Genomic DNA, 26,774 nt, shown 5'->3' on the forward strand with positions numbered 1-26,774 from the left:
CCATTGAGAAAACTTTTGAGTAGTATTTAAAAACTTGACTTGTAATATTACTTGTGAGCATCTTAAACGGTATTCCCCTTAAAAAAAAAAAAAAAAAACTCTTAAAAATGTTTTGTATTTTACATCTAACTATTATGGTTAACCACTAGAAAGTAGCATCACGGACATAGTAAACACATGTGCTGCTTATATTATGTTTAATTCAAATATGTATTAAATGCACTTCACATGCGTGTTTAAAATTTGTCAAAATATATATTTGTTATTTCCTATAGAAATCCTGTTGTGGCTTATAGAGCCCAGAAACGTATACAGCCTGAGTAGAGGATAGAGATAATCTAAGACCATGTTTTTAATGGTTTTCCTTAGTGGTGCACAGAGTAAATTTTGGTATGAACTATTTACAAGGTAAATGTGAAGGCGATTAACTAGTTCTTATTTAGGCTCACAATGCCAAATAGCCCAAAGGAGCATTTTAAGCTTGTTGATCTGTGCTCTAACCAAGATGCTACTGAAAGTCAATCACCGTGTTAATTGCACACGACAATACATGCTAATACAATCTACAACTTAGAATTTAATGCTTTAATGCACTTCAGGGATGTGCTGAAGTTAATAATCAATAATTTGTGTTGTACATTTATACATGCCTCCATCCGTCCATTCTATACATCTGCTTGCCCTTGCGGGGGGAGCTGGTTAGGGGGAGGGGTGCGGTACACCCTGGATAGGTCGCCTTTGCATTCACATTTATGTATGTGCGTGATTCAATGAGATACAAACTGCCAGAAGAGCAAATACACTGTTTGTTCCTGCAGCTATCGCTGTATTTCAAACATGTCAGCCCTGTTGGATTTAGGGGTTGGGGTTGGTGAGAAAAAACCCATTTACCCTTTGACATTCTGACTTCAGAACGACTTGGTGTTTATTTTTTCTACTTTGATTTTGTATTTTTTTTTATTCAAAAACAAACCTTGACACACAACTTTCCCCAGTTGCTGTTATTTCAATGTTGGTCAAGTTTATCATAAGAGCTGAGTCAAATGATCCATAACTCTTCCAGATTAGATTACAAACAACCTCTGTGGTAATTAAAGTTTTGTGTTTTTCCCCAGTTATTTAGACTACTGGTGAGTTGTGATACCTATAATAACTGCTGGGAAACAAGAAGACAGAAGACCTTGGTAAACTTTAATTGGAGGAGATTACATGTTTCCAGTGGAGCTTGTGGTCTGGAACCAGACCCCACTCAAACGCTTCGGCAGCCGGCTTAAACCTTACACCTAAAGGCACAGTTATTTGCTTCTCTGCTACAAGATGTTCATTTGTAGACCTGACACCGGCCCCTGTTAGTTTATGGGCAGGAACGGCTGAGCTACCGCACAGTTTGCTTGTGTCTTGGGCTGGCTCTGTGTGTTTTATTTGGAATACTTTTAAAAGAGCCAAGCAGGATGATACTGTGAGTGGGGGATGCAAGCTATTGTGCTCTTGTCTGTTTTGCTCCGGCTCCAAACGCTGTGTTGTTTCAGTGAGTATCTGGCTGGAGCTGTGCTGAGGAGGTTACTCTGAGTCACTGGAATCCGAGCACAATAGACACGGACCCCCACCTCCTCCTCCTCCTTCTCCTCCTCCTCCTCCTCCTCCTCCCGCCTGGAGCTCCAGGTTGCGAACCCCGCTGCAAGAGCTCTGGCTATATCCTCCATCATTTATCCCCACCCTCTCCACCCTCTCCACCCCCAACACAGGAGCTCTCGGTGCGGCTAAATGGCTCCCCCAAGAAGCAGCATAAACACCAACGCTCAGTCCAAGGCCACGGCGCACGCTGGAATGCACCACATCACAACTCCTTGTAGAAAGCACTTCAGAGCCTATCTCTCCCTCCCCTCGGACTCCTTATTTGTCTCTCTCCCCTCCCCTCCAGGAGTAAACGCGTTGCCATGCCGCCCTGCTGCCTGATAGTGCAGCGGCAAAAACACGCTCGGTCTCTTGGATTTTAGTGCCCGATGTGTTCGGTCGGCGACGTCGGAGCGCGCCGGCTCAGCTGAACGCCCTCCTTGTCCACCCGGTCCGCACTCCGACAACCCCCGCCCGGCTCGGCTTGATGCTTCCAGCGGGCAGCTGAGGGACAGAGCGACAGCGCACCTGGGAAATAGATGGAGGGACTGGAGCGGCAGTCCGACTTTTCTCCCGTGGTCCACGGGGGAGGGCGCTTGTAAGCGCATTTGAGCCCGGGTTCGTGAATACCTCTCCGGGATTAGAGGCTTTACTGGGCGAAGGACAATGTCCCGCGGCTCGCTCCGCCAGTCCCGGCTATTGTTGGTGCGGCGGCGGACGCACGGAGCTCAGTGTCACCGGGTCCGCCCTCACCTCCACCTCCAGTAGCGACTCGGGGCTCTCTCGTCTCTCCTCTCGGGCATCCCGGAGTGTGAAGGATGACTTCCTGGCAACGCAGCGGTCCTCTGCGTGTCCTCCTGCTCTGCTGCGTGGCTTTCGCAGTCTGCTCAGAATCCTCCAGCGCCGGTGAGTGGAGGCTCATTAAGAGCCAATTACATAATTTCGCAGCAATTAGTGCTGTCATCTCAAGCGATCGCTGCACAGCACTCGCTTTTATCGCAGTCTGTCGGGACTGATAAAGCTCTTATATCTATCTCCTAAAGATAGTACAGCCTATATTTCCAATCTAATCCTTTCAGTTTTGTATAAACAGATACCATCTAATCTTTAAAAAAAAAAGGCCCAACTGCTGCTTTACGGGATCAAATTTGGTCCAAATTAAGTTCAAATCGAACCAGCTCTTGCCAATATAATACAATCTCAGTCATGTTCATTTCCAGATTACATTCTGTACAGTTTGATCCTTTATTCTAGTACAATCAGATTCAGTTGATCAACTAATGCCCATGACAATCTGAACCAGAGTACTCAGTTGATCCCAGAGGCAAATTATGCTGTTGCTGTCACTTAATTTAAATATAAACTATGAAAGATAACTCAAAACAATTGAAAAAGCTAAATAAAAACATGTAAAGAATGAGGGCACATCAGTGAAACATAAGGCACTGCAATCAAATTCTAGTTTGAATTTAAGCAGATACCCATTCAGGGCACTGACTGTCACACTTAGGGAGGTTTGTTCTGGAGCAAAGTGCGGACCAGAACGCCGGAGCAGCATGGTGAGTGAAAGGTTTAATCACGAAGAAACGACAATAAAATTACTGTCAGGCACTAAGGAAACAGGATGCAGAACACTTATATGTAAAGGGCATAGCGTGGATAGGCAAATAGGAGAATCCAGCAGACAACAATGAGAATCAGTGATCTTATATGACTAATGCAGGGATGGAGAAAAGACTAGCAAACCAGGACAGTAATCAGGGGAGATGTGGAGCAGCTGTGAAAGGCAAGGTAGCTGAGGGAGGAAGACTAATTAACATAAAATGATCTGAACTGGAACAAGAAAGAAGCTATCAATAAACATAAACAGTGTTCATTCTAAAATGAACAAAATAACACAAAATAAATTAAGAAACAAAACAAAAAGCATGAACTATTAAGGGAAGACCTTGCTAACAAAACAAGGAATTAATCAAAAACACAAAACAAAATGAAAACCCAAACACCTCACGACAGGGACACTAGGCAGGAGTCCCTCATCTTGAGCAAGTGCGTGGCGACAGTGGAAAGGAACAACTTGTTTTTGAAAGAAAGAAATGTGTGGCAGAGCCAGATTCAAAAGAAGCGGACTTCTGACCTGACTCAGTGGGGTTTGAGCGAGAGGAATACGGACACCATCAAAAACAAACAAACACACAAAAGCACAGGTTCAGGAGTACTTTCTATGGTAAAGAAAAAGAGAGGATACTGAGTTTGTGGCAGTTTTAGTCCTATCAGAAGCTTTACATAGGAGAAAACAGAGATGAATGGAGGGAAAAAAACAAGTCAGAACGATTATCTATGGTTTACACACTTAATGGCAGCAATAGCTCGTTCAAAGGCTTTGCAGATATGTTAAATCAACACACTGATATGAAAAAACTTTTTTAAAAAGACCTCACCTAAACAAAATATGGCTAAAAAACAACAACTGCTGGGTCAGATCTGTGGTACCAAAATAGACTATCAGACCACATTGCATGTCCTCAATTGACTTGTTTCACCTGTTCCCATGCATACCTGCTCGTTGCCTCTAAGTGGAACTCTCCAAACTAACACCTGCAAATCTCACATCAGATAGAGATGCTCAGACAAATTGACCAGAGATTTTCAGGATTAAAGTTGTTGACATAAAAAAAAAAAAACTTTCAAAACTGGACTTGAAAGAATCTGTATCAGCGTGAAAAAGCCTGCCTGTGCATCTCTAGCATCCGCCTCTAGGTTCACTTATCCATCCATCAGTTTTGGTGAACAGTTAAATCATCGCATAGAGGTCAAACTCCCTAACTGGGTCAGAGCAGCCTGATAATGGGTCTGCTAGTGATGCTCAGACCCTCATTCTTTTTCTGTCCTACATTCCAGCTCTGTAATTAACAGAAATGTCTCTGGGAAATTGGATTTCAGCCAGTAAATTACTCCAATAAATCATTAATCTTACTACAGGAAGCCATGGGGTGAGTGGTGGGCCTTTTGTCACCTTCTAAGCCAACATAAATGCTGTATTTCTTTCCAAAAATAAAATGCTGTTTAAAGCTACTTTGTGTGAGTGTGTGGGAAAAAGGTCGGCTGAACCACTCCAACGACTCCGGCACCTGTTCTCACGCGGCTGTGCACTTGCTAATTTGTGCTGAATAACTCGATGCGGGATGCTGAGTGGTGCTTCTTTCTTCATCATGACTGGATATGAGATCTTGAACGTCCACAGCGGTTCTGCTGCATAACTAATGAGTATCGACTCGCTCATTTTGTTCATATGCTAATCACAGATTCTTCCCTGCTCCTTTTTGTTTTCGTCTATCCACAGGAGCCGGACCATGTTGGTCGCCCAGCGTCACCACTTGCGCAGACTGCCTCCGACGTGGACCACAATGTGCTTGGTGTTTCCAGGAGGTGGGAATGTGTGCATAAGTGTGTGTGTGAATGTGTGTGTGTGTGAATGTGTGTGTGTGTGTGTGTGTGTGTGTCTCCCCTTGTCCAAAACAGACAAAAAAGAAATAAAGCAAACAGTGGGAACGTGGCAGCCTTTCCGCAGAATTCCTTCAGATGACACGCACCAAAGCTTCTGCGGCATTCGCAAATGAGAATATAATGCGTATGTTTGAGCCCAAAGCGGCCCGCGCTGTGTGACCTGTGTGAGAGCGTCAGCCTCTGTGTGAACATTTTCTCAGAGACGGAGCCACGCTCTATCCGTGTGTTTAGTCTCCGCGCTCACGCATATCGCCGCATCTGCACCCTCTGTTTGTCTCTGTCTTTTTCTGTCTCCCAGTCTTGTCTTTCTTGTGCAGAGCCCACCCCTGAATCTGCTTTGAAAAATGATACCAAAGCCTCCCAGTGCCACACCAGTCACCACACACACACACACACACACACACAGATATGCAGTGACATCACACTAGCGAAAGCATTATGTCAACAAGTGTGTGTTCAGCGTTCCCCATGCCAAGGTTTTGCTGAATTCATGTCGTTGGGCCGAACGCCTTCAAACATCGCCGTCAGAACCTTCTACGCACACTCACGCTCACACAGTCATGCTTGGACAAGCACTGAAAACAAAGCCTTAGCAGTGCTTATGCAAATCCAAATGGGTGCTTACTAAGGGAGTTATATCAGGAAGGAAAGTCCCAGGAAGTCCATCTGAAGCTTTAAGGTTTTAAAGGGCTGGTCAGGGGCAAACAACTACCACAGTGATAACTAAATATAAATAGACGTCAGTCTGGCTTTCAGGTTCAGCTCATGGTCATAAATTTAGTAAAAGTCTCAGCTCTTGTGGTAGACTGTTTGACGCTTCGCTCTGGTGGGTTTTTCTGTCTTACATTAGTAGAAATCCCCAAGTAATTAAGCTGTTCCACTACACGCCTGCACAATCTTGTTAGTCTCGTCACACGCTTGAAATCGCACCCATGAGAGGTTAATAACTCACTGTGAACACACATGCAGCATTAAAGTTTTTCGCCTCCACTGCCACTGTACTGCATTTCCAAGCGTTTCTCAACAAGCCAAAGTACGAAATATCACTAATCCATCCAAAAGCTACGAGGCGTGACGCTGCTGTGCTGCTGAGACAGCTAACAATTAACAATCCAAGCACCTTTTTAGGAAAGTGTTTCAGGCTAAGTATACCCACCTTGAATTTAAAAAAAGTACAGCTTAAATGTTGTTTTTGTCTTTTGGGAGACCAGAGAGATTGAAAAAATGACAGTACTTAAAGATTAGCAATTTAGGGGAATAAATGATAGATCAGCTGTGCTTCTCATGTCCAGTCACTCTGTCTCAAATCAATACAGATATAATAAAAGGGCTTGAAAGAGAAAATGAAACCAACTTGGGTGATAGTAAAAGTTCTTTCAGTTTGTCATCATTGCATCTCCCAAAGATCAAAAGAAAAGTAACCCACATCCTGTCAGCACTGTGTTCGTGTGCCACTACTGCTGTGAATGGGTAAGGAGTGAAATGAAGAAAACACTGGCAAAGGAAATAAACTGTTTTCTACCTTCACTGTATCCCTCATCCTGGATGACATCAGATCAAGGGGGAACCCCAAACATTAGATTCCTGAGCAACACCCTCCTGCTCTTTCAAGGGGATACTAAAGCTACCTCTAACCAGAAGGGATACCTATTATTTTGTTCATTATTTGTATCTCATGGCCACAATGCTGGACACAAATTGACCAGTAAATTAAGAGGTTTTCTTTTTTGCTTAGCTTTTTTTCTTTATCAACAAATTGGAGTGGCAAATCCATTACTGCAGACAAGGCCCTAACTCATCTATCTATATCCTGTTCCCTTGTGCCATAACTCATGAGCAAGACACTCAGAAACATAAGCTCCTCTCCTCTGCTTTAGGCATTACTGATCCTCTCACTTAGACCAAGAAGTTTACCTTTCATTGCTCTGACAACCAAGGCCTCACTGCAGTGGACTCTAATTGTCATGACTTAAATTTCCGGCAGAACCACATCATCTGCATAAAGCAAAGAAGAGAACCTTGGGTACCCAAACCGGACACCAAATCGGACCTTTAGATACTGTCCGTGAATACCTCAAACAAGACCAGTCCGAAGAAACTGCAATCTGCACTGGGAAAAATCTCGAAATCTTTGACAAGAACCGGAAATACAGTTTCTGGTTTGGATATTCAGGATGCCTATACCCCTTGAAAGCATCCTCATACACTGACATCACTATACACAAGATGCGTCAAGGGACACAGCTGTCCAGTGTTTTCCAAATCCACAAAACACATGTGGATTTTGATGATTAAACTCCGATGACCCAGTCAGAAACTTAGCAAGGGTAGAGATCTGGCCCACTGTTCCAAAGGCAGGAAGAAAGTCACAGTGCTCCTCCGAAGTTCAGCAATCGATTGGAGTCTTCTTTCTAACACCCTAGAACAGTGGTTCTTAGTCCTTGTCGTTGGGGCCCATTGTCCATATTTTAGATGTGTCCCTGCTCCACCACACCTTAAAACCTTAAAACAGGTGTTGTGTCATCCCTTTATGCAATATTAAAAGGTATATCAACTATGATAACCCTGCAATGTCCAGAGGCTTTAGTAAATCTGGGTGGATCTCATCTACTCCTGCTGTGCACCCTCTTTTCCTTAGTAACAGGCTCAGGTGAGTTCTTCACTATGCCATGGTGGAGGACCCACCTAGACCTGCCCTAAGACATGGTGACTAGATTGAGAAGATCTTCTAAATGTTCCTTTCAATGTTTGACAATATCCACAGCCTTGTACACAGGTAGCTGGGTCTTTATAAAAACGAATATCTCCCCCACGTTGTTTTAAAAAGTCATATTGTACAAGGAATTGCTTTCAGAAACATTTTCGTCCACATGAACTCGCACATATACCCTACTAAGCGTTGTTTTGAGGTACATTCAGACTGAACAGGATCTATTTTTTGCCTGGATCGCTTGACATTTTGCCTCTCTATCGTTTTAGTGACGTAAAACAGAGTTAGCATGCGGATGAAAGACTAAAATGCATAAAAATGTATTTGTTTTCCCAGAAATCCGGCTATGTGTGGACAAGACCTTAGTCTGCAGTTCCCTGCTCAAAATAATGGACGCTGCTTTCTTTGTCTGAGTTGCCAGCTAAGCATAAAAACTACAAAGCATAATAGATTAAAGGAGTTCTGTTTTTATTAAAATGTTAAAATTGTTACAGGATAGGGAAAGATACAGTTTTACATTCTGGCATGCATGTGGTACCTAGGACTTCCTGCATGGAGCTGAGCAGAGCCGTCGCTGCGATTTGCCCGACAACCTTCGCAGAAGAGGTTGCGGACCAGAGTTCATGGAGCAGTCAGGTGTCAAAGTGGAGGTCGACGCTACACTCAGCAGCACACAAGTGTCCCCACGACAAATTGACATTACCCTCCGGCCAGGTACAGAAGCTGAAACTCAGGATTTTATGTCTCATTTACAACAAGGTTACTTGACAGTTTTCTCTCTATATGCTGTGCGTCTGCAGGTTCAGAGGCCAGTTTTATCGTGTCTGTGAAGCAACTGGAGCGCTATCCTGTGGATCTCTACTATTTGGTGGACGTATCAGCTTCCATGCAGGACAACCTTGATCATGTACGTGTTTAGACTGTCAGTTATCACTTCACCTCTTCTACTTTGTGGGAAAATGTGATTTTCCTTTTAAAAATAATTCACGAGAATTTTTTAATAGAAATGAGGATCTAAGAAAATATCAAGTCACTCTACTTCTCGTGCAAGCCTTTCGTTCCTCTTTGTCTTCCATGTATTTCACTGTTGTTCTTTTTGATCCATCAATATCTGCTTCCTCATTTTCGCCCACTCACTTGTTTCATTCTTTCTGTGATACAGCTCAAGACGGTGGGCATCGCGCTGTCCCTCCAGATGATGCAACACACGTCAGATCTTTGGCTGGGTTTTGGCTCGTTTGTGGACAAACCTGTCTCCCCTTACATCAGCGTCCATCCTTCTAAAATTGACAATCCCTGCAGGTACAGAGAGAAAGAAAATCATCAATTGGGTTATCTAGTCCGTAAAAGTAGCATCTGGCTTTGAAATTTATCTCATATTATGTTTGTTTGTTTTTTAGCTGAAAATGCAGCAGAGTTGTAGCACTCCCTGCATGGACTTTTATATTCTTCAGACAGCATTCTTTATTTAATGATATAAGAAGAGTTAAGTGACAATTTCAGTTACAAAGTTCCCTCTAAAATTAAATTTTTATAAGAAAAGACATTGTTTCATTTACAATTGTAATAATATTCGTTACAAATCACATTCATACCAATCCAATCATATAGACACATAAGATACAATCAGTTCCAATGTAATATAAGACATACTCATTCAGAGTAGACAGCCAATTAGTCAAAAGTTTGGTCATTTGGGAACATGTAGGAAAACCTTTCATACAAGATGAAGTTTGATCATTAATGGTTTTATGTGTAAAATGTAAAAGCCAATTAAGAGACGCTAAAGTGTGACAAATTTGTCTCCTTTCAACTTTTGTCAGACCTCTATCTGTAACATTTTTGAACGAGTTAAAGACTTTTTACAGAATGTGTTGCTATTAATTAATTTCAATAGTCCAGCCTTAAGAAAGCAAAGGTGTGGAGATGTTTTTTGTTTAAATCTGAGACGTGATGGTTTTAATTTTGGCAAAATTATACATGCTGGTGAAAGGATGTCATAAAAACAGTTTTATTTAGGATTTAAATGACATGTTCTGGTTAAATGTGACACCTGGGTTCCTTACATCGTTACTGGAAGCCAAGTTAATGCCATTTGGAGTACATAACTGACTAGGCAATTTGCTCTTTAGGTGTTCTGCTCTAAAGACAACATCTATAGTCTTGTCTGAATGCAACAGTAAAAAAATCGTCCAGTCGTCCAGGCTTTAATGTCTTCAAAACACACTTTTAGTCTAATTAACTTATTGAATTCTTCAGGCTTTATCAGTTGATGTAGCTGAGTGTCATCTGTATATAAAAACAGGAAATAGAGGAAAACATACCATTTAAGTAAAACTGAAGTGTGTTGATATTAAGTCTAAACTTGCCCAGATCTAAAGTTGGAGCTATAACCAAGTTTTTTTTTTTGGGTGGGGTGGGTGGGGGGTATTTGCATATTTGTCTGCTATATACTGCATTCCTGAAAGATGTAGTTAACGTTTTTATTTTGTTGTTTTTTTCCAGTGATTACCAGACCGAGTGTCGCCCGGCCCACGGTTTCCACAATGTCCTCAGTATGACTGGGAACATCAGTGAGTTCACGCGGACAATGAAGCGGCAGCGCATTTCCGGTAACGTCGACACGCCGGAGGGAGGACTTGACGCCATGCTCCAGGCTGCTGTCTGCCAGGTGAATACGACACTTGAGTGACCCATCAGACACTTAGAGTGGCATTTGTGCTGGAACAATTGGAAGCACTGTGACTCAGCACTGCGTGTTCCTACGGGAATCCTGTTTAAGTAATAACACCACTGCAGGATTATGGCGCACACAGTCACCGCGGCTCACAAAACGACTGCGGGGGGGCTTTGAGTCACAGCAAGCGTACGGGTAGGGGTAACAGTAGGCAAGATTTCAATCAGCTCGGTGGTGGTCACATTCCAAAATAGACTCTCCATTGCGTCATGCGTACTATAAACTCAGTGAGATTCCCTAAATACACAAACGTGCACACATGGTCCCATTTTCTCACACTGTCTGATGATTCACAGACATGAAGAAGGAGCCACGCTGACTGATAACGGAGGGAATTTCTGCTGCTTTTGCTTAAATATGGCATTGCGGAGAGACCCGATCATTGTGGAAAATAATGCAGTTCAGATGAAGAAACTGCTTCAGTGTGCATTTTGTTTTTTTAACTCCACTTGTAAATCATTAAAATAAGAAGCATGCAGAGTTTTCCACATCAGTTGCTGTGACTATATGAATAAGGAACGATTTATGAGAATATAACAACGGGGGAGTTTTTTTAAACTCCTTTCCAGAAACGTGGTAGATATAGATTTGTGGTGATGTCTGTCATAAAGCAACCATGTTTCCAAACGTAGTTGGGATGCAGCATGTCAAAGCCCACATAAGCCCATGTACATGAGCTATCTCGTAAATACATTTCTAAAATAAAAATCCTTTGGTCAAATATGACTTCTGTGTTTTGTTGTTTGGCAGCGTGCAGTTGGTTGGCGGCCCGGGGCGAAGCGCCTCTTGCTCATGATGACAGACCAGCCGTCTCACCTCGCCCTGGACAGCAGGCTGGCTGGGATCGTAACGCCACACGACGGCAAGTGTCACTTGGAGAACAACGTTTACACTGGAAGCACACGGATGGTGCGGATGTCACGAGTAAATCTGGACAATCTGAATCTCTAGTTACATTTTGTTACATCAGGATCGCAGTTCAACTCCTTCTTTTTGAACATCTTCACAGGACCATCCAACTTTGAGTCAACTGTCTGACAAGCTGCTGGAAAACCATATCTACCCCATCTTTGCTGTGGAGAAGAAGCAGTACCAGTGGTATGAGGTAACCTGTGCCATATCTGCAACACGATACAAACTAACCATGGGTTGGTATGGGGTTCCCATGGTTTTGAAATCTAGAGCAAAGAAACTGCTTTTTTCATCATACAGCTCCTTTCATTGTAAACTAAAAATCAGCATTTATGGGACTCAAAAGGGTATGTGATTTTGCAATGCATTGTGGGATGCGGTCGCCATTTTACAGGGCAACGGCTGTTATTTAAGTTGCTGATTCGTTTACTATTTTGTGAGAGATAGAGCTGCAGAGTGCTTGACAAATGGACAGTACTAGAGAGAAACCGATGGACTGTACTGAGACAAGCTAGATCCTGTTCAGAAGGTTCGTTATCTTGAAAATAAATCTCTAGGATCGGTGGGATTGATCCAAATGAGCGTGATAACTGGGAAAAGGATTTACACGACCTGCTGCCGCCACCCACTCAAAAGCTGAGTTCTATCTCGTCAATGGAGATGGTTTTCATTCTGGCGAAGAATTCAGAAATGTGACGTCTTTAAGGGCTCCTGGACAAAGCAGCTTTGGGTGGGTCCAGGATCTCCAGATTTTTCATCGTAAAGAGAAAACATGTTATTTCAGAGGTACATGAACTACGCACCTTCACCTCATAGTGCTCCTCCTCAACCCATCGTTCCTTTTTCCCCGAAGTGATCATGTGAACGAGTGTGATGGTTAGTGACAGCATGTTTGGGCTATGTTCTTAACATTTTATAAATAAAATAACAGAAAACAAAGACAGCGATGTGGATGAAGGCTATGTAAACAAACAGAAGCCAGTTTCCAGATGCCCAAGTATCCCACAATGCAGTGCAGTGGTTACGTCGCCCTTTCAAGCCCCATTCTTCCTGTTGCTAAAAGATTGCGGCATATTGATTACTACTTTCCTAAGCATCTGTTGTCTACAATATGTATTTATTGTTATTTTGATTTTATTACAGGGATTTAAGAAAAAAATGCATTGATGATGGAATTAGTTAAAAAATTACTTTCAACTATGTTTCTTTCATTCTTTAGGAGTTGGGGAAGCTTCTACCCGCCTCCTTCCTGGGAAAGCTGGGCCAATTTCAAGCATCAAACCTCATAGATCTGGTGGTAGATGCTTACAAGGTAAAATCGCTCATCCGTAGCTCCTTTTAGAAAACTCCTTTGTCTCTTTCATTCAGCAAAGATAGCGCTAAGTAGAGAAGTACTAAAGCTGTTATACTACAAAACCCTATGTAATGAACGTGGGAAATGAGATAATGGGAAACGTGTGTGGTTGCTGCGGATGAAACAGAAAATAAAACAGAACATTAAAATACATCAGAAGAAGAGGTTAAAGAGGGTTAGGCCCTGGTGTGTGTGTGTGTGTGTGTGTGTGTGAGAGAGAGAGAGAGACAGAGAGAGAGAGAGAGAGAGAGAGAGAGAGAGAGAGAGAGAGAGAGAGAGAGAGAGAGAGACCCTGTTTGTGCTTATATGAATCTAGGAGTTAGTTCAACTGCCAGTGGCCTCTGGGCTACGAGCTTGCCTGCGGCAAAGCGGTCCATTGTTAGCTCCACTATTTTGCAGAACCCACAGATCTGGATGTGCTGTGACGCACACGTGCACACACACACACACACACACGTGCACACACAGTCACACACACAGAAACACATGCAGCAGCGCCTGAACAGAAGCTTCCATTATAATAGCTATCAGATCCCTACGGAAACCATGTGTCTTAATCTCGGACGAACACAAAGATGCTATTTTTAGCCCCACCTCCTTGTCCTCGGAAATATTTGTGTGAGAAAGAAAGAAAGAAAGAAAGAAAGAAAGAAAGAAAGAAAGAAAGAAAGAAAGAAAGAAAGAAAGAAAGAAAGAAGCTTGCATAGCTTAGTTCCTTTCTCTTTTATCATGGCCTTGATTTAAATGTTCAAATTCACTTTGATGATTGAGCTTCACACCTTAAACTTAAAGCTGTTCATCTGTTTCTTCTTTCCACAGAGATTGTTGTCTGAGGTGGCGGTGTCAGTGTCAGTGGAGGACGAGGCAGTCAGCAGGTACTGGGTGTCCGTTTCTCCTCTTTGTCCTCGCGGATCCACCGCCAAGGACCAGAGCTGCTCGGGGGTGCAGCCAGGCCAGACGGTAAACCCCCGAATCACGGCATAACAGTTGATGCCGCATGTATCAGACCTATCGGATTAGTTTAACACGTACAAACACATCACTGAGAGCTTTATGGGACAGAAAAGATTTGGTAAATAATCTGAGTTGAGCGGATTAGAGCCTGTATTTAATAGGAAAACATTCCCATGTGATTCCACAACCTTTATTTTTTTCTCCCAAGACTCTTACCTTGCCCGCACACGAGAGACTCAGTGTCGGCAAATAGGACAGATATATTTAGAAACAGGCCCTTCTGGATACCTTTTCCAACACCTGCTCAGAGAGCTTTTCTGCTGCAGTAGTATTGTTCTGAAAGCTGCGGTCAGAAAGGGCCAACTTGTGCATCCAGTAAAGGGAGAAATGTTCTGTTCTTCTGCTCACTCCCTTAGATTCGTTCCCACCAAGAGATTTCTTGTTCCCCGTCGAGCGTTCAGATGCTCACTCATCCCCTCACAGTTACGCCTTTGTGCATAGATTAATGCCCAGCCTTTTCATCCACGGGCGGATTAAACTGTATTGTGGAAAGCACCGAAACTTACCGGAAGGGTGATAAAAATCAAGAGGGGGCTTGACTGTAGATTTAGATCTTTGTTACAGTCTGTGTAGTCATCAGCAGGGAAATGCGCGAATGTGCATCTGAGTCGCGCAGTTACTGTACGTGGGCTTTATTAAAGACTTCCAGTGAATTAAGCGGCGGTTGTACACTGCGCTAAACATCCTGTATGTAGAATTATCTTCAACCAAAATCAACAAAGGAAAGCCTTGTTGTGGATCACATCAGATGAAAAGAATTGGTGGAGCTTTAATATTTGCTTATTTAGTTAACTGCACATTACACTTGGTCCTGTGCTGCAAAAAAAAACAAAAAAAAAACAGTCGCACACTTAGAGAACCTTTGTTTCTTATATGTTTATTTAGGGATTGCAGTGAATTGAATTGGGGCATGGCTCTAGTTTCAAAGAAACTGACTCCTGTGTGCCTGGTTACCGAATGTTTATTGGTAACAGCATGATAACAATCGGAGAACCACAATGTTTAGCCCATGTGTAGGATTCATGTGTGAGTTAGTGGCCCTTGATGCGCTGACCCCGGCCTCAGGCTAATCCTTGTGAAACTCTAATAAACTCTTTTATGGATTTTATTTGACAATCCACTCTAGGACGCCTGTCCCTACCACACTTCCACCTTCCACTCAGCTTTTCATGAATGTGCTTGGATACTAACCTGACCCTAGCCAGATTGATATCGCTCCACCTAGCTTCACTCACATCCATCTGGGACATCTCCCATAGAGAGTGATTTCTCCAACCAATTTTATTGTCCAGCCAATCAGGACGCAGGGCTGGAGTTTCATAGATGTGATGTAGTGGAGAAGCGACCGTGAAAAAAAACAATGGCGGCTCGCATCGAGGAAGCAAGCGTTAACGTTGATGCTGCTATTTCTTCCGTGTTGTCCAATCTACCTAATATTGTTTCATTAAAAGAACATCAGAGAACGCCTCTGAAGGCTTTTGTTGGTGGAAACGATGTTTTCGCCCTTCTCCCGACCGGATTTGGCAAGTTTTGTTTTCTGGGGCGCGCCCGCAGCGGAGTGGTTAGCACGAACCATGTTAGGAGGCCTTTAGTCCTCGACGCGGTCGGCCCGGGATTGACTCCGACCCGCGACGCTTTGCCGGCTGTCTTCCCCCCTCTTCCTGTCAGCTCACTGTCAATAAAACGCGTGCCATTAGAGCCGCAAACACATTATAAAAAAGTTTAGTTTTTTCCTGCGTCGCTCTCACAGCGTCACGGGTTAGCTTCGGTGTGAGTGGTTGAAATAGCACGTCGATAAAAATGACAGACAAGTGGCTTATCCAATCATATGCAAGGATTTTTGATAAGGCCCAGCCTTCAAAAAAGGCAATTCCTATGGCAGTGTCCCAGATGGATGAGTGGAGCTAGGCGGAGCGAAATACATCTGGCTAGAGTCAGGTTACTTGGATACAGCTTTCTGTGTTAATTTTAACAATTAACTTTTGAGTCTTCCTCTCCTATCTGTCTTCTGGTCTTCTGTTATGTGAGTGGTCTGTTCTATCATTGTGTCACCCACTGAGCCAGAGTGAGAGACCATTTAAAGTCTCAGGAAACCTTTGTGGGTGTTTTGAGTTAATTAGCTGAGTAGGATGTGTCCCCATGAGTTTACAGGGTTTAGCTTTTTCACAATATTTAAATTTACTGAGAGGCTGAATTTTGAGTTTTCATAATCTGTAAACCACAGTTATCAAAATGACAAGAAACAAAGGCTTGAAATATTTCCCACAATGTGTAATGATTCTATAAAATATACGAGTTTCATTTTGTGAAATGATTGACAAAAAAATGTTAAACTTTTTTTCATGATAGTCAATTTTTTTCAGCTGCACTTGCGTTAGGTGCATGCTTTCTTTTAGGAATTTGTCTAGTTTTTAGTTGATTCATTTGGATTTTCATGTCATATAAACAATAGAAACGTAAAAGCAGCAGAATGAGGTCAAGTTAATTTGGGCTTCAGCATAAACTCAGCACATTAACGCACAAAGCCCTTTTTTTTCTGTCACACCAGCAGCCCCTGGATAGGGCTATGCATCTTCTCCTGGGCTCTGCTGGTGCGGTTTGTGGGGAAACTTACAGAGCAACCTGATTTTCGAATATGGTGTCTTAACTTGAAGTACTTCCACACTTTAGACATCTTTGGCCTTCGAGAACTTTAAAGAGCTTTTAGATCCTGGCTCCATTAGTGAGTAATCGGACACTAAATCTGCCATGTTTGTTTGGAAATGGTAGTGTAGTCAATGACTGGAGTCAAACTCAGATTACTTAAAAACAGACACAGACACGTATTGCTGCATACTGCATGTACGTGACACACGGGACTTTGTGGGAAATATGTTGTAACTATTGAGAATAATGTTTAAACAATACAAAGATGGAATCTAAAAAATTATGCATTCGCTAACGATATTGATGTCAATGGATTGTTATTTTTGACCACATAGATCATTTCGACGAATCAAGGCAGTTCTGATTGCATCGAATTGCAATGTATTACATCAATACACACAATGGCACATTGTATTGCATAGTATATTATTTTAGTGTATTATACTGTACCCTATTTTGCATTACATCAGGCTATCAAAGTGCATTGTTTAATAATCATACCATATTGTATGGTATTGTAATGTACTACATTGCTCTGTTTTGCATTCATTCACAACGTATCAGACTGCAGTGTATTTAATCATATAGGATTGCATTCGATTACATTATATTATATTACATGTAGTATCTTTTCATATTGCACCCAAGAAAGTACTAAGAAATTACATATGTCATTTCTTATTGTCTTACATGTTACGATATCATACTTTATCATGTAATATTGTCTTGAATAATATTTTGTCAAATACATTTTGTATCATAAGGTAACATTAAAAAAAAATCTAATTAGTGCCAAAAGTGATAAACAAATATTGGCCAAATTAAAAATTTTGAGCCACTCCTGGCAATGTTAAAGCACCATATCAAATGTCTTGGCAGGATTTACAGGCTGGATATCACAAATGTAAATTTCATCCTGTAGTTGTTGAGCTAGTAGATGGCAAATTGATGACTAAAGCTAAGAGCGCATATTATTTTCCCCTGCAGGTCTATTTCAATATCACCGTTGGCCAACACTCCTGTGCTGATGACGGCGGGGATGTGATGATGTCGGTACGTCCAGTGGGCTACAACGAGTCCACTGTCATCAGGATCCGCTCTAAATGTCAATGCAAATGTGGACCGACGGGCCGCTGCGATGGCAACGACCAGCCGCCCTGCAGAGAAGGCCAGCGCGGAGCCAATCAACAGCAGAGGCCGGATCATGGACACATGAAGGACTCAAGCTTAGATCCGAACAGAAATTGCAAAGCACATGGGTCGAACGTGAACTGCAGCGGCCGGGGAGTGTGCGAGTGCGGAGGATGTGTGTGCGACCAAAGCAGGCTCGGGATTGTATATGGCAAATACTGTGAAATGGATGACTTCTCCTGCCCATATGAAAGGGGACAGCTGTGTGGAGGTGAGGTTGAAACATTTTTTAATTTTATTTCCAGTTGTATCATAGATATTTTTAAGATCAGGCCCCCTGATATCTCTGTTTTCTTTTTCCTGCTGTTATCATTTGTTGATCTCAGGCCGAGGAGTGTGTGTGTTAGGAGAGTGTGCGTGCGAGGACGGGTGGACAGGTGATCGTTGTGGCTGCCCCGCCTCCAAAACCCTCTGCCAATCCCCAGATGGCTTGCTTTGCAGTGGGCGGGGCAGGTGTGTGTGCGGCAAGTGTGTGTGTGAGGACCCCCAACACTCTGGAGACTTCTGCGAGAGATGTCCCACCTGCCAGCTCACCCGACAATCCCCCTGGTACTTCGTCAGTCACTATTTACACCCGAAACGCACAATATTCACTCCTACAGCATATTTTTTCTAAATTAAATAACTGTATGTGGTCATTTGTTTGGTCTGTTCATGGGTTTTTTTTCTTCTCACTCTCTCTTAGTAAGAGTGTGGACTGCCATCGTTCTCAAGGTCTCTCCCAAAAAGAGGTGGAGCTATGCAACACCACCTGCGCACTTTATGCCGGCTCCATGACAGACGTTTCAGGTACAACAAGTAGGAACATGTCTGACAGAAATGTAATATTTTAAGGTGACACGGGCAGCTGCTCTTTTAATTAGAGGTATAGCTGGGCACAGCATGACCAACTTCTCATGTTCCCCCCAGTTTTCTGTAAATAGCTGCACCAATTTGAGAAGGGCTAAAAGAAACCAATGCCACAAAATGATTGCGTTGCAAAGTTTGAAAGAGAAGCTGTTACATTCCCGCCATTGTTGTGATTGGGTAATTGTTACTCTGTACTCCTTTGGTTTGAGTCTTTAAAGCCATAAAGTTGCTGTTTCAGGAAACAGAGTCAGAAAAAAAAATCATGAAACTCTGAGGACTGCATGGACTCAAAGCACTTTACACAGCGTTCACCTCGTGTTGTTGTGTTCATTGGCTTGGAGTACGAACACGAATGCACTCAGGACGCACAGAGTGGGGTCATGTGGGATCATGTTCTGGGTTTGGGCTGCATAGAGCTACATTGTTTAGTGTGCACACATTTCAAAGCACTGCCTACTCATCTGACATTCCTCCTGCTGTTTGAAACAACCACAGATTTCCTGAGGTAGTGCACCTACAGCTGTCGGAAGATAGTCACTAAACTTACACATAGCTTATGTGGAAGGTGAAAAGTAATTAGCGATTAGCTGTGTGTTAAATCATGTGTTTGGCCTGGATTTCTATTGAAGACTATTCAGGTTTGGAAACCTGGACTTGTGCAGCGTTATTTCTATCAGCTTTTTTAACCAAAATTGTTCCTTATTTATTTAGACAGAACAAAGGGTTGAGCTGCTTTCTTAATAAGTAACGTTTAGGACGTATTAACAGGATCTGGATTAGTATCTGAACTAAATATAGCTAAATATTGCTTCTCTTTTATTGAGTATCAGGAACCAGGACAGTTAACATTTCATTTCCAGTTAGCAATATAAAAATGTATTTTTATATGGGTTAAAAACAACCAATTATGTAATGCTTACTAGAAAGGAGATCAATTTAGCCCTACAAACACCTTTTTTATGTGTTAACCGGAAATGAAATCCTAACATAAAGTGAACAACTGCCCTGGTTCACTTTTCTAAAAATCTTAGTTGCCAGGGAAATCAAAGAGATGCTTCTGATTAACCGCAATTAACTAACAGTTAGCATGAGTGCATCCAAAACGGTAGACGTGTTTTTTATCGTCACTCTCCTGGGGTTGTGCATCAACACAACGCCAAAATGGAAAGACACAAGCAATAATGTTTCTGATGCAACTGTGGCTGCCCTTTAGACTGGAAAGGATTTTAAGGCAATTTGCTAAATAACGCGGAATCTATCATTCTACAGTGAAAAAGATCTCTCCCTAGTGAAAAACGTTCGCGGCAGCTGCCAATCTTTCCAGAAGTGGACATCCCAGAAAGTTCATCCAGAGGTCGGGCACTGGAATGCAAAGAGACGTTACAAAAAACAAAAGAGCTGCATGTCAGATTCTCCCTGCTACAGACCGCAAGCAAAACTAAAACCATGTACAGTTTTTTTGAGTGGAAAATGTCTATAAAAAAAACAAGGCAACACAGTTTAGGGTCTTAATTTGCTTCCACGCTTACTCCCTAGATGGACAACACCAAATTATCTCAGCGCAAACATTTACCACCAGCTGCCAAGCACGGGAGTGAAAGAGGGACACTAAAGACATGCTGGTCAGGTCAGCCATTAGTAAGGACACATAAAGCACCTTATCCATAATTGTTTTTTTTTTTTGCTCGAATACAACCAAGGTAATCTAGCTTAGTCCAACTAAAATGTCGTTAATAACCATTCGCAGGACTGAATTCTTGTATTCTTTCAACATGACATGAAAAGTTGACGTTGATCAATGTTACTTCAAATTACATCTGAAAAAGGTGAACTCTTAACAAGCAAGTGAAATCTATGGTCTACTTAGCTTTTCATAACGGTTGAGTTACTTAAATTACTAACTGGACCTCTAAACACCTACCAATTATACATTTTAAAGTTATGAACAAAGTTTCTTGGATTTTTAAATTTCCTTGAGCCTCGTTCGCGGTCTGAATCTTTAACATGTCTGAGATTTGAATTTGCCCCGTAATGACAGCTGTCAGCATCAGTTTCAGACCAGCTCGCAGTCCGGTCAGGCTCAGCTTCACATTAGCAAAAGACCAGAACAACGTAAACACGCACACACATGCTTTCTGACGAGGTCACTTCCGTTGCTACCATGACTGCTTCAGTACACCCTGGTGGATTTGAGCCGGCAGGCCGGCTGTCAGCGTTACAGCTGTATTTTACATTTTCCTCCCCTTTCCAGCTCACTTTCTTAGCTTTCTCGTGCACAAATACACACACCTAATTTGGACCTGCGCACGCAGAGCGCCGGCCATCCAAGTGTTACAGTTCATCCCCGCCTTCTAAATTTTTGGAACAGCACCATTCATTGTGCGACCCTCCTCCTCCTCCCAACCCCTCACCCTAACCCAACGGGACACTCTCTTCCCGTTCACACCCACTGCTCCCCGGGTGCATCAGGAGCCAGGTCTCTATGGAAACGCAGTTACAAAATGTCAGAGCGCTCTTTGGACTCTTTGTGCGGAGCGATCAGCTCGTCATCCGCACATGCTGCCCAGCAGACACACAGCCAGCTAAGTGTTTAGCAAAGCACCACTGGCACAGCTGCCTCTGACTGAACACTCTGTGCATGTGCGTGTGTGTGTGTGTGTGTGTGTGTGTGTGTGTGTGTGTGTGTGTGTGTGTGTGTGTGTGTGTGTGTGTGTTTAGTTTTATTTGGGTGTCTTTAGTGTATTGCTTAAGGATTTACTTTAATTGATCCTTTTCATTTATTTATGTCCACGTTTAACAGATTACTTTTTTTTCTCCAAAAATGTGCTAATTTAAATGCAGGGCCCACAATCTATTATTATTTGGCCCCTTTGACATATATGATACAAATGCACCCACACATGGAGATACATAATGCGCTCTGTAATAATGAAGAATTTGTGATCAATGTAAACAAAATAACGCATTTATTTTTGATATTTTTTCACTCTCTCATACAAATGTCCATATTAGACTTTTTGTTCAGTTAAAATCTTTCTCCATTAGAATAGCGTCCTTTAATGTGTTTGACCAATAGAATCACGTTGAACATAGTTTTGCTGGAAATGGTCAAAAAGGCTGGCATACACGACTTGTTTTTCCTTTTTGTAAGTTTCAAGGTGGCGCTTTATCAGCTGTGGAGTACAGTGTTGGTAGCATCATGCTTTGGGTCTGTCAAGCTAACTATCAAAAAGGCTTCATGGAAAACTCTGGCATACAAAGTAGTTCTGAAGTGGTGTCTTTGGGAAAAAAATGCCGCCGTTTGGTGTGGACGTTTTTGCAGACACAGCGTAAAAAAAAAAACAAGGAAAGTTTAAGATAGCAAAACATGAGCTCTTGAAGTTGATATTTGAGGAATGAAACCACTCGTGGACAAGGCATGCACCTGTATTTGTTATGGAGCAAAGAGGAGGTACAGCAACGTATCAATGAAGTCATTCTCAAATACAGCCCTTCTCACAAGTATCATGAGGAATCTCCGACCTTTTAGGCATTTTTATCATGCAAGCTATGAAGCCGTAAAGTACACTGCTTGTCAGAAATTTACATACACCCTGGTTCGGGGCATTTAAACATGCTCTTTTTCTGTGGTGGATTAATAATAACACAAAAATCTTCAGTGAGTTTTGAAAACAATAACCAGGTGCACATTTCAATTTAATTAATGGTACGATTGAGGATTAATGGGACGATTTTTCCATAAGTGTAGGTTAGAAAGGTCCAAGTCCCTTTTTGTATAACTGCGCATGCACAAGACCGTCCTACCTGCTCTTCCACTCCTCAGGGGAACTGAGCAGGGAACTGGACACAAAGAAACTCAGGGAAGGAATTCAACAGGAAATGAACACGAGAAATAACTAAGCACACAATCTACAAAGATATCAACTAAAATGGCAACAACTAGAGAATATCATACACAGGAAAGAAACAGAGATTATAAAGAGACCCAAAAACTAAACAAAAAAACTACAGATCACAATATCGTCAGTTCTGATGAGAAGAGTGATCGAGTATGCAGCTGGAATTATGCCAGGAGCTTGTTGATGGCCACGGTAAGTGTTTTCTCTGCAACTTGGAAAGGAACATTTAACCTAGTATTAGTGGGGGTGCTTTCCCAAGTCTGTTTGGATTAGAGAAAAATCCACAATAAATTCAAACTTGTGCACACTATTCTTGTTTATAAAATTCATTTACCCATGCTTGCAGTACAATCGTCCCACCCTGGAAAAGAAAAAAAAAGAAAAAAAAGAAAAGAGTACGTTAATGAATTAATGAGACGTGCGTGTCCAGGATGAGTAACTTTCAGAGCAGCTGTGTGCCTATATAGGGCCATACCGTTTCTGCTAGTCCCAGGTCTTCACTGTGAAACTATTTGAATGCTAATGTGTTGGTGCATCCGCCCACAGAGCGTGTCAGCAGCGGGCGGCTGGTTGGAACTTTCCTCTGTGTGTGTGCCCTGACGGTGCTGTGCGGTCTAGTGGTGGTGGCCGTGTCACGCTTGCTGCTGCAAAGGAGAGTCATGCCACGAGGGGGTGCTGGTGCGGATTTGGACTACCCTTGCACTGGAAAGGTTAGTACTCAAATGTCTTATGAGCACAACAGGCTTTTAATTGAGGGGAAGCCTTTTTGTCCCTGGAGCCCTGAGAGACATAAGGGAGTCCTCCAATCTAGAGCAAATGTATGTTAACGAGTTTCTCTCCGCTGAAAAGTGAGACATTTGAGCCTGCTCTGTGGGGTACAGCTGTTTTTAACATTTCCTCTCAACTCCCTGCTCAACATCTACAGTTTCCAGATTTTTGACCTTTCAGTGACATACAGCACCTTTGAGAAGAAGGGGTTTGTAAGAAATATGGGGATGCTGGAGAAATGTGTTCTCAGGATGTGTGGGCTTAAATTGCTCTGCGTGACTCAAGGGGGATTTGAATCATCGCGTATATGTCCCATGACACAACTGCAAATCAGCTTCACAGGACTCCGTGTTTTTGGCCTTAAATGCACGTTTGTTTTGGTAACATTTAAAACCTGACTTCCTGTGCAAGTTCTTTACGTGTTCAATTTCTCTCAGGAGGAATTCAATTCACAGTGTTGATGGTGTGTTACGGTTTACTCACTTTCTTTTCTATTATATAACAAATAAGTGCTCAGAAAGCTCGTGAAGTCAACTACAATAAGGCTGCTGTTAAGGTAGACATGTTTGTTTCTTACTTGATTTTTGTATCTTGAGCTTCTGAGCATCAGAACACAACAGCTTAAGACAAGAAGTTAAAAATACTGATACATGATAATACAGCTCAATATACAATTCTACCAAATATTAGGGAAATAGTTACAGCAAATAAAGCAATAAAAAACTAAAACAAAATATATCTTTCTCTAATATTTCTGGAATTCATCAAACAAAGATACTGTATTTTTAGTAATTTTATTTAATTATTCGTTTGCAATTCTATCACACAAAAAAGGAAACCTGAAGTCTGATTTAATGTCAGTGAGAAAAAAAGGGTTTTGTCTTATGGTGGAGTGTGCAGAAATATATGACTGCAGCGGTATATTTTTATCAGCTATAGTAATCTATCAGCATGTATATTTTTATCAGCAAATATTGGCTGAGATAGACTTGATCACACACACACAATATATATAGTTATGTTTGGTGCAAATGCTTTTTTTCGTTGTTTTTTACTTCACTGTTCAGAAAGTCATAAATAAATCCTTAGTCACTTTAGGTTTTAAAATGTTTGTTTTTATAGCTGAATCTGTTGATTTCATGAACCAGATTTGATCACTCATGCAGTAAATCAAACTGCACTGTAGGAAACTGAAATGACAAGAAAACCATTGAACTGTATGCATTTGAATTTGACTGAATTGATCCAGGCTGCTGCATTATAACTAGACAAATTGGACAGTGTGTATCTGGATTTCAAGTTTATGTGATAGACCAACACAAAGTTGAGACTAGCAGCTTCTAAAGTCACCTAATTACTTAGCAGTCCACCAAAGTGTAATTTGATATAAATACAGCTGTTCTGCAAAGAGTTTGAGTGGAGTGAAAGTTCACCTTCCAACAGGACAACAACCCTAAACATACAATAATAATGAAACGGCAAAGCTGATGTTCACAGATGGTCTCCATTCGATCTGACTGATCGTGGGCAATTTTGCAGAGCACAATGGGCAAAAACAGATCAGTCTAAATGATCAAAGTTGATAGAGACATTAACCAAAAACTCAGGCTGCAAATGGTGGATCTATAAAGGGGAGCAAAAAAGAAATGCATGCCATACTTTTCAGATTTTATGTGTAGAAAAATTACAAAAAAAACAAAACAAAACACTTGATTCTGTTAACTTCACTATACTGACGGTTAATAGGTGTAATGTGAAAAAATGTAAAAACATTTAAGGTTCATGAATGTTCAAGGCTGTTTGTACTGGTTGAGTGCAGGGCTTTTGCTGACTGTGTCTTTGTTGCCCTCCAGGATGTCTCATATATTCCTACAACCAATGAGAAAACAGTTACCTACAGGAGGGACCGCCCGCCTGAACACCCCATGGAGATGCACATACAGGTTCCTAAGATGCCACTTGATGACCATTGGCATTTCTAAACAGGTCTGAAGGATGCATTGAAGATACAAAGAAGAAGATCTGGACTACAAACTTCTTTTCTGTTTCTTACACTCCCAGACATAATAAAAAAAAAACTTTGTGAAGGACAAGATGATGCTACACTTGACTCCAAAACCTCAATGGAATTAGATTATTTTTAAATTAACCGATCGACCCACGGGAGACTTTGCGACTACAGCGGCCAGTATCTTTTGAATCAAGATGAAACCATGAGGACACGTCGCCCACCTCCTCTTTCTCTGCAGCAGCAAAGAGACCACAGGGTAAAGGGTGATTGTGACGGATCCTCTCCCCTTAGTCATTCAGAGCTACTTCTCTAACATATGGGTGAGCGTGAGCGTGTGTCTGTGAGTTGTGCTGGTAGTGGCATTTGTGCTTTTCTTATTTATGATTTTTAAACTGAAACACTACATGTTTGAAGTCCCTCTTTGTTTAAGAGGGCAACCACCTGCACAAGTCTCCCTGTCCTTGTCTGCCCCCATGTGGTCAGCTCAATGTACTACAGCCTCTGTGAAGACACTATTGACCTCAGCTGCATTGACTGTTCCACGAATGACTGTTTGCCCTTATTAACGTTTTTACGTCATGTGTTATGGATGATTAACATTATTCTGTATGTCGGTCTGTTCTTTACAAGGTAAATTTTGCACTAGAAAAGCTGCATTATACTACTGAAAACTGTGGGCACTCTGGGACCGGAGAGCTGTGAACCTTGGGCATTAGAAGTCGTCTTTGTGCATTTGAAGCTGATGTAACAAATCCACCCGAACACTGGAACAACAAGGACTGAGACTCATTTTGCAAATATTACATAATCAACAGTTATTTATAGTTACTTAACGTCGAACACGTGAGCTCTACATAACAGCCATACTTTCATGCTCTTGTCAGTGACCTATTATCCGGAACTGCCTGGACAACGCGACGCTTTACCGTACAAATGGGCTCAGATGGTACTGAGGAAAGGATGGAGTCTACGTAGCCTTTATGCACTAGAAGAGATTACCTGAGACTTTTGCTTTTGCTCAATCCTGCTCAAATTTCTGATATTTTTAAAGTAGTGTTTTGTTTGGTACTGTTTTACCTTTTGTTTTGTTTTTTTGCAAGTTCAATACACTAATAATTATTTATTTTGATCATGTTGAAGGAGGTTTTCAATAATTCATAATAGTGCTGCGCCATGAGGCAGATACTGTAGTTTTTAGGTGGATTGTGGAAGGTTTAAGCAATAAGGCAGCATTAATCATCTCATCTAACATGGTACTGAGTTTTTAAGTCAAAACGGCACTTTTTGTGGGTAGCGTTGTTGTAAGTTATTGTGTATGACTGTTTTTATTACAATAAAATGTGCAAGATTTTTTTCTGTTATGGAGTTTTGTATGTGTATTTCAGTTGCAGTAAAAATATCAATATTTCTAAAATTCATAACTTTTTGTGCATGATGAACCATCTGTTAAGTAAGCCTGTACTGCTTAGATATCTGAAAGTAAACATAATAATAATTAAAAAAAACAATGACCATTATCTTTTGCTTTCAACTGTAGCATGCATCCCCACCAATTTTAAGGT

At 41.8% G+C, this 26,774-nt stretch overlaps 1 protein-coding gene across 2 annotated transcripts; it reads left to right on the forward strand.

Annotated features, from left to right (window-relative positions):
* Nucleotides 1-1,728: 1,728 nt before the first annotated feature.
* itgb8 (integrin, beta 8) lies at nt 1,729-26,573 on the forward strand. 2 transcript variants are annotated; one of them, XM_012860065.3, is made up of 15 exons: nt 1,733-2,520; nt 4,958-5,043; nt 8,374-8,545; nt 8,632-8,738; nt 8,994-9,133; nt 10,337-10,502; nt 11,319-11,477; nt 11,578-11,673; nt 12,700-12,792; nt 13,654-13,794; nt 17,482-17,896; nt 18,012-18,234; nt 18,371-18,474; nt 22,980-23,143; nt 25,055-26,573. In XM_012860065.3, the coding sequence occupies exons 1-15, from the start codon at nt 2,433-2,435 to the stop codon at nt 25,181-25,183; spliced, it is 2,283 nt and encodes a 760-aa protein (XP_012715519.2). In that variant the 5' UTR covers nt 1,733-2,432; the 3' UTR covers nt 25,184-26,573. The 2 variants fall into 2 exon arrangements, with proteins under 2 accessions (XP_036000937.1, XP_012715519.2); XM_036145044.1 differs by lacking the exons at nt 22,980-23,143; nt 25,055-26,573 and having other exon boundaries at nt 1,729-2,520; nt 18,375-18,465.
* Nucleotides 26,574-26,774: the final 201 nt, after the last annotated feature.

This window comes from Fundulus heteroclitus, chromosome 13, assembly GCF_011125445.2.
Source record: "Fundulus heteroclitus isolate FHET01 chromosome 13, MU-UCD_Fhet_4.1, whole genome shotgun sequence".
Taxonomy (NCBI): domain Eukaryota; kingdom Metazoa; phylum Chordata; class Actinopteri; order Cyprinodontiformes; family Fundulidae; genus Fundulus; species Fundulus heteroclitus.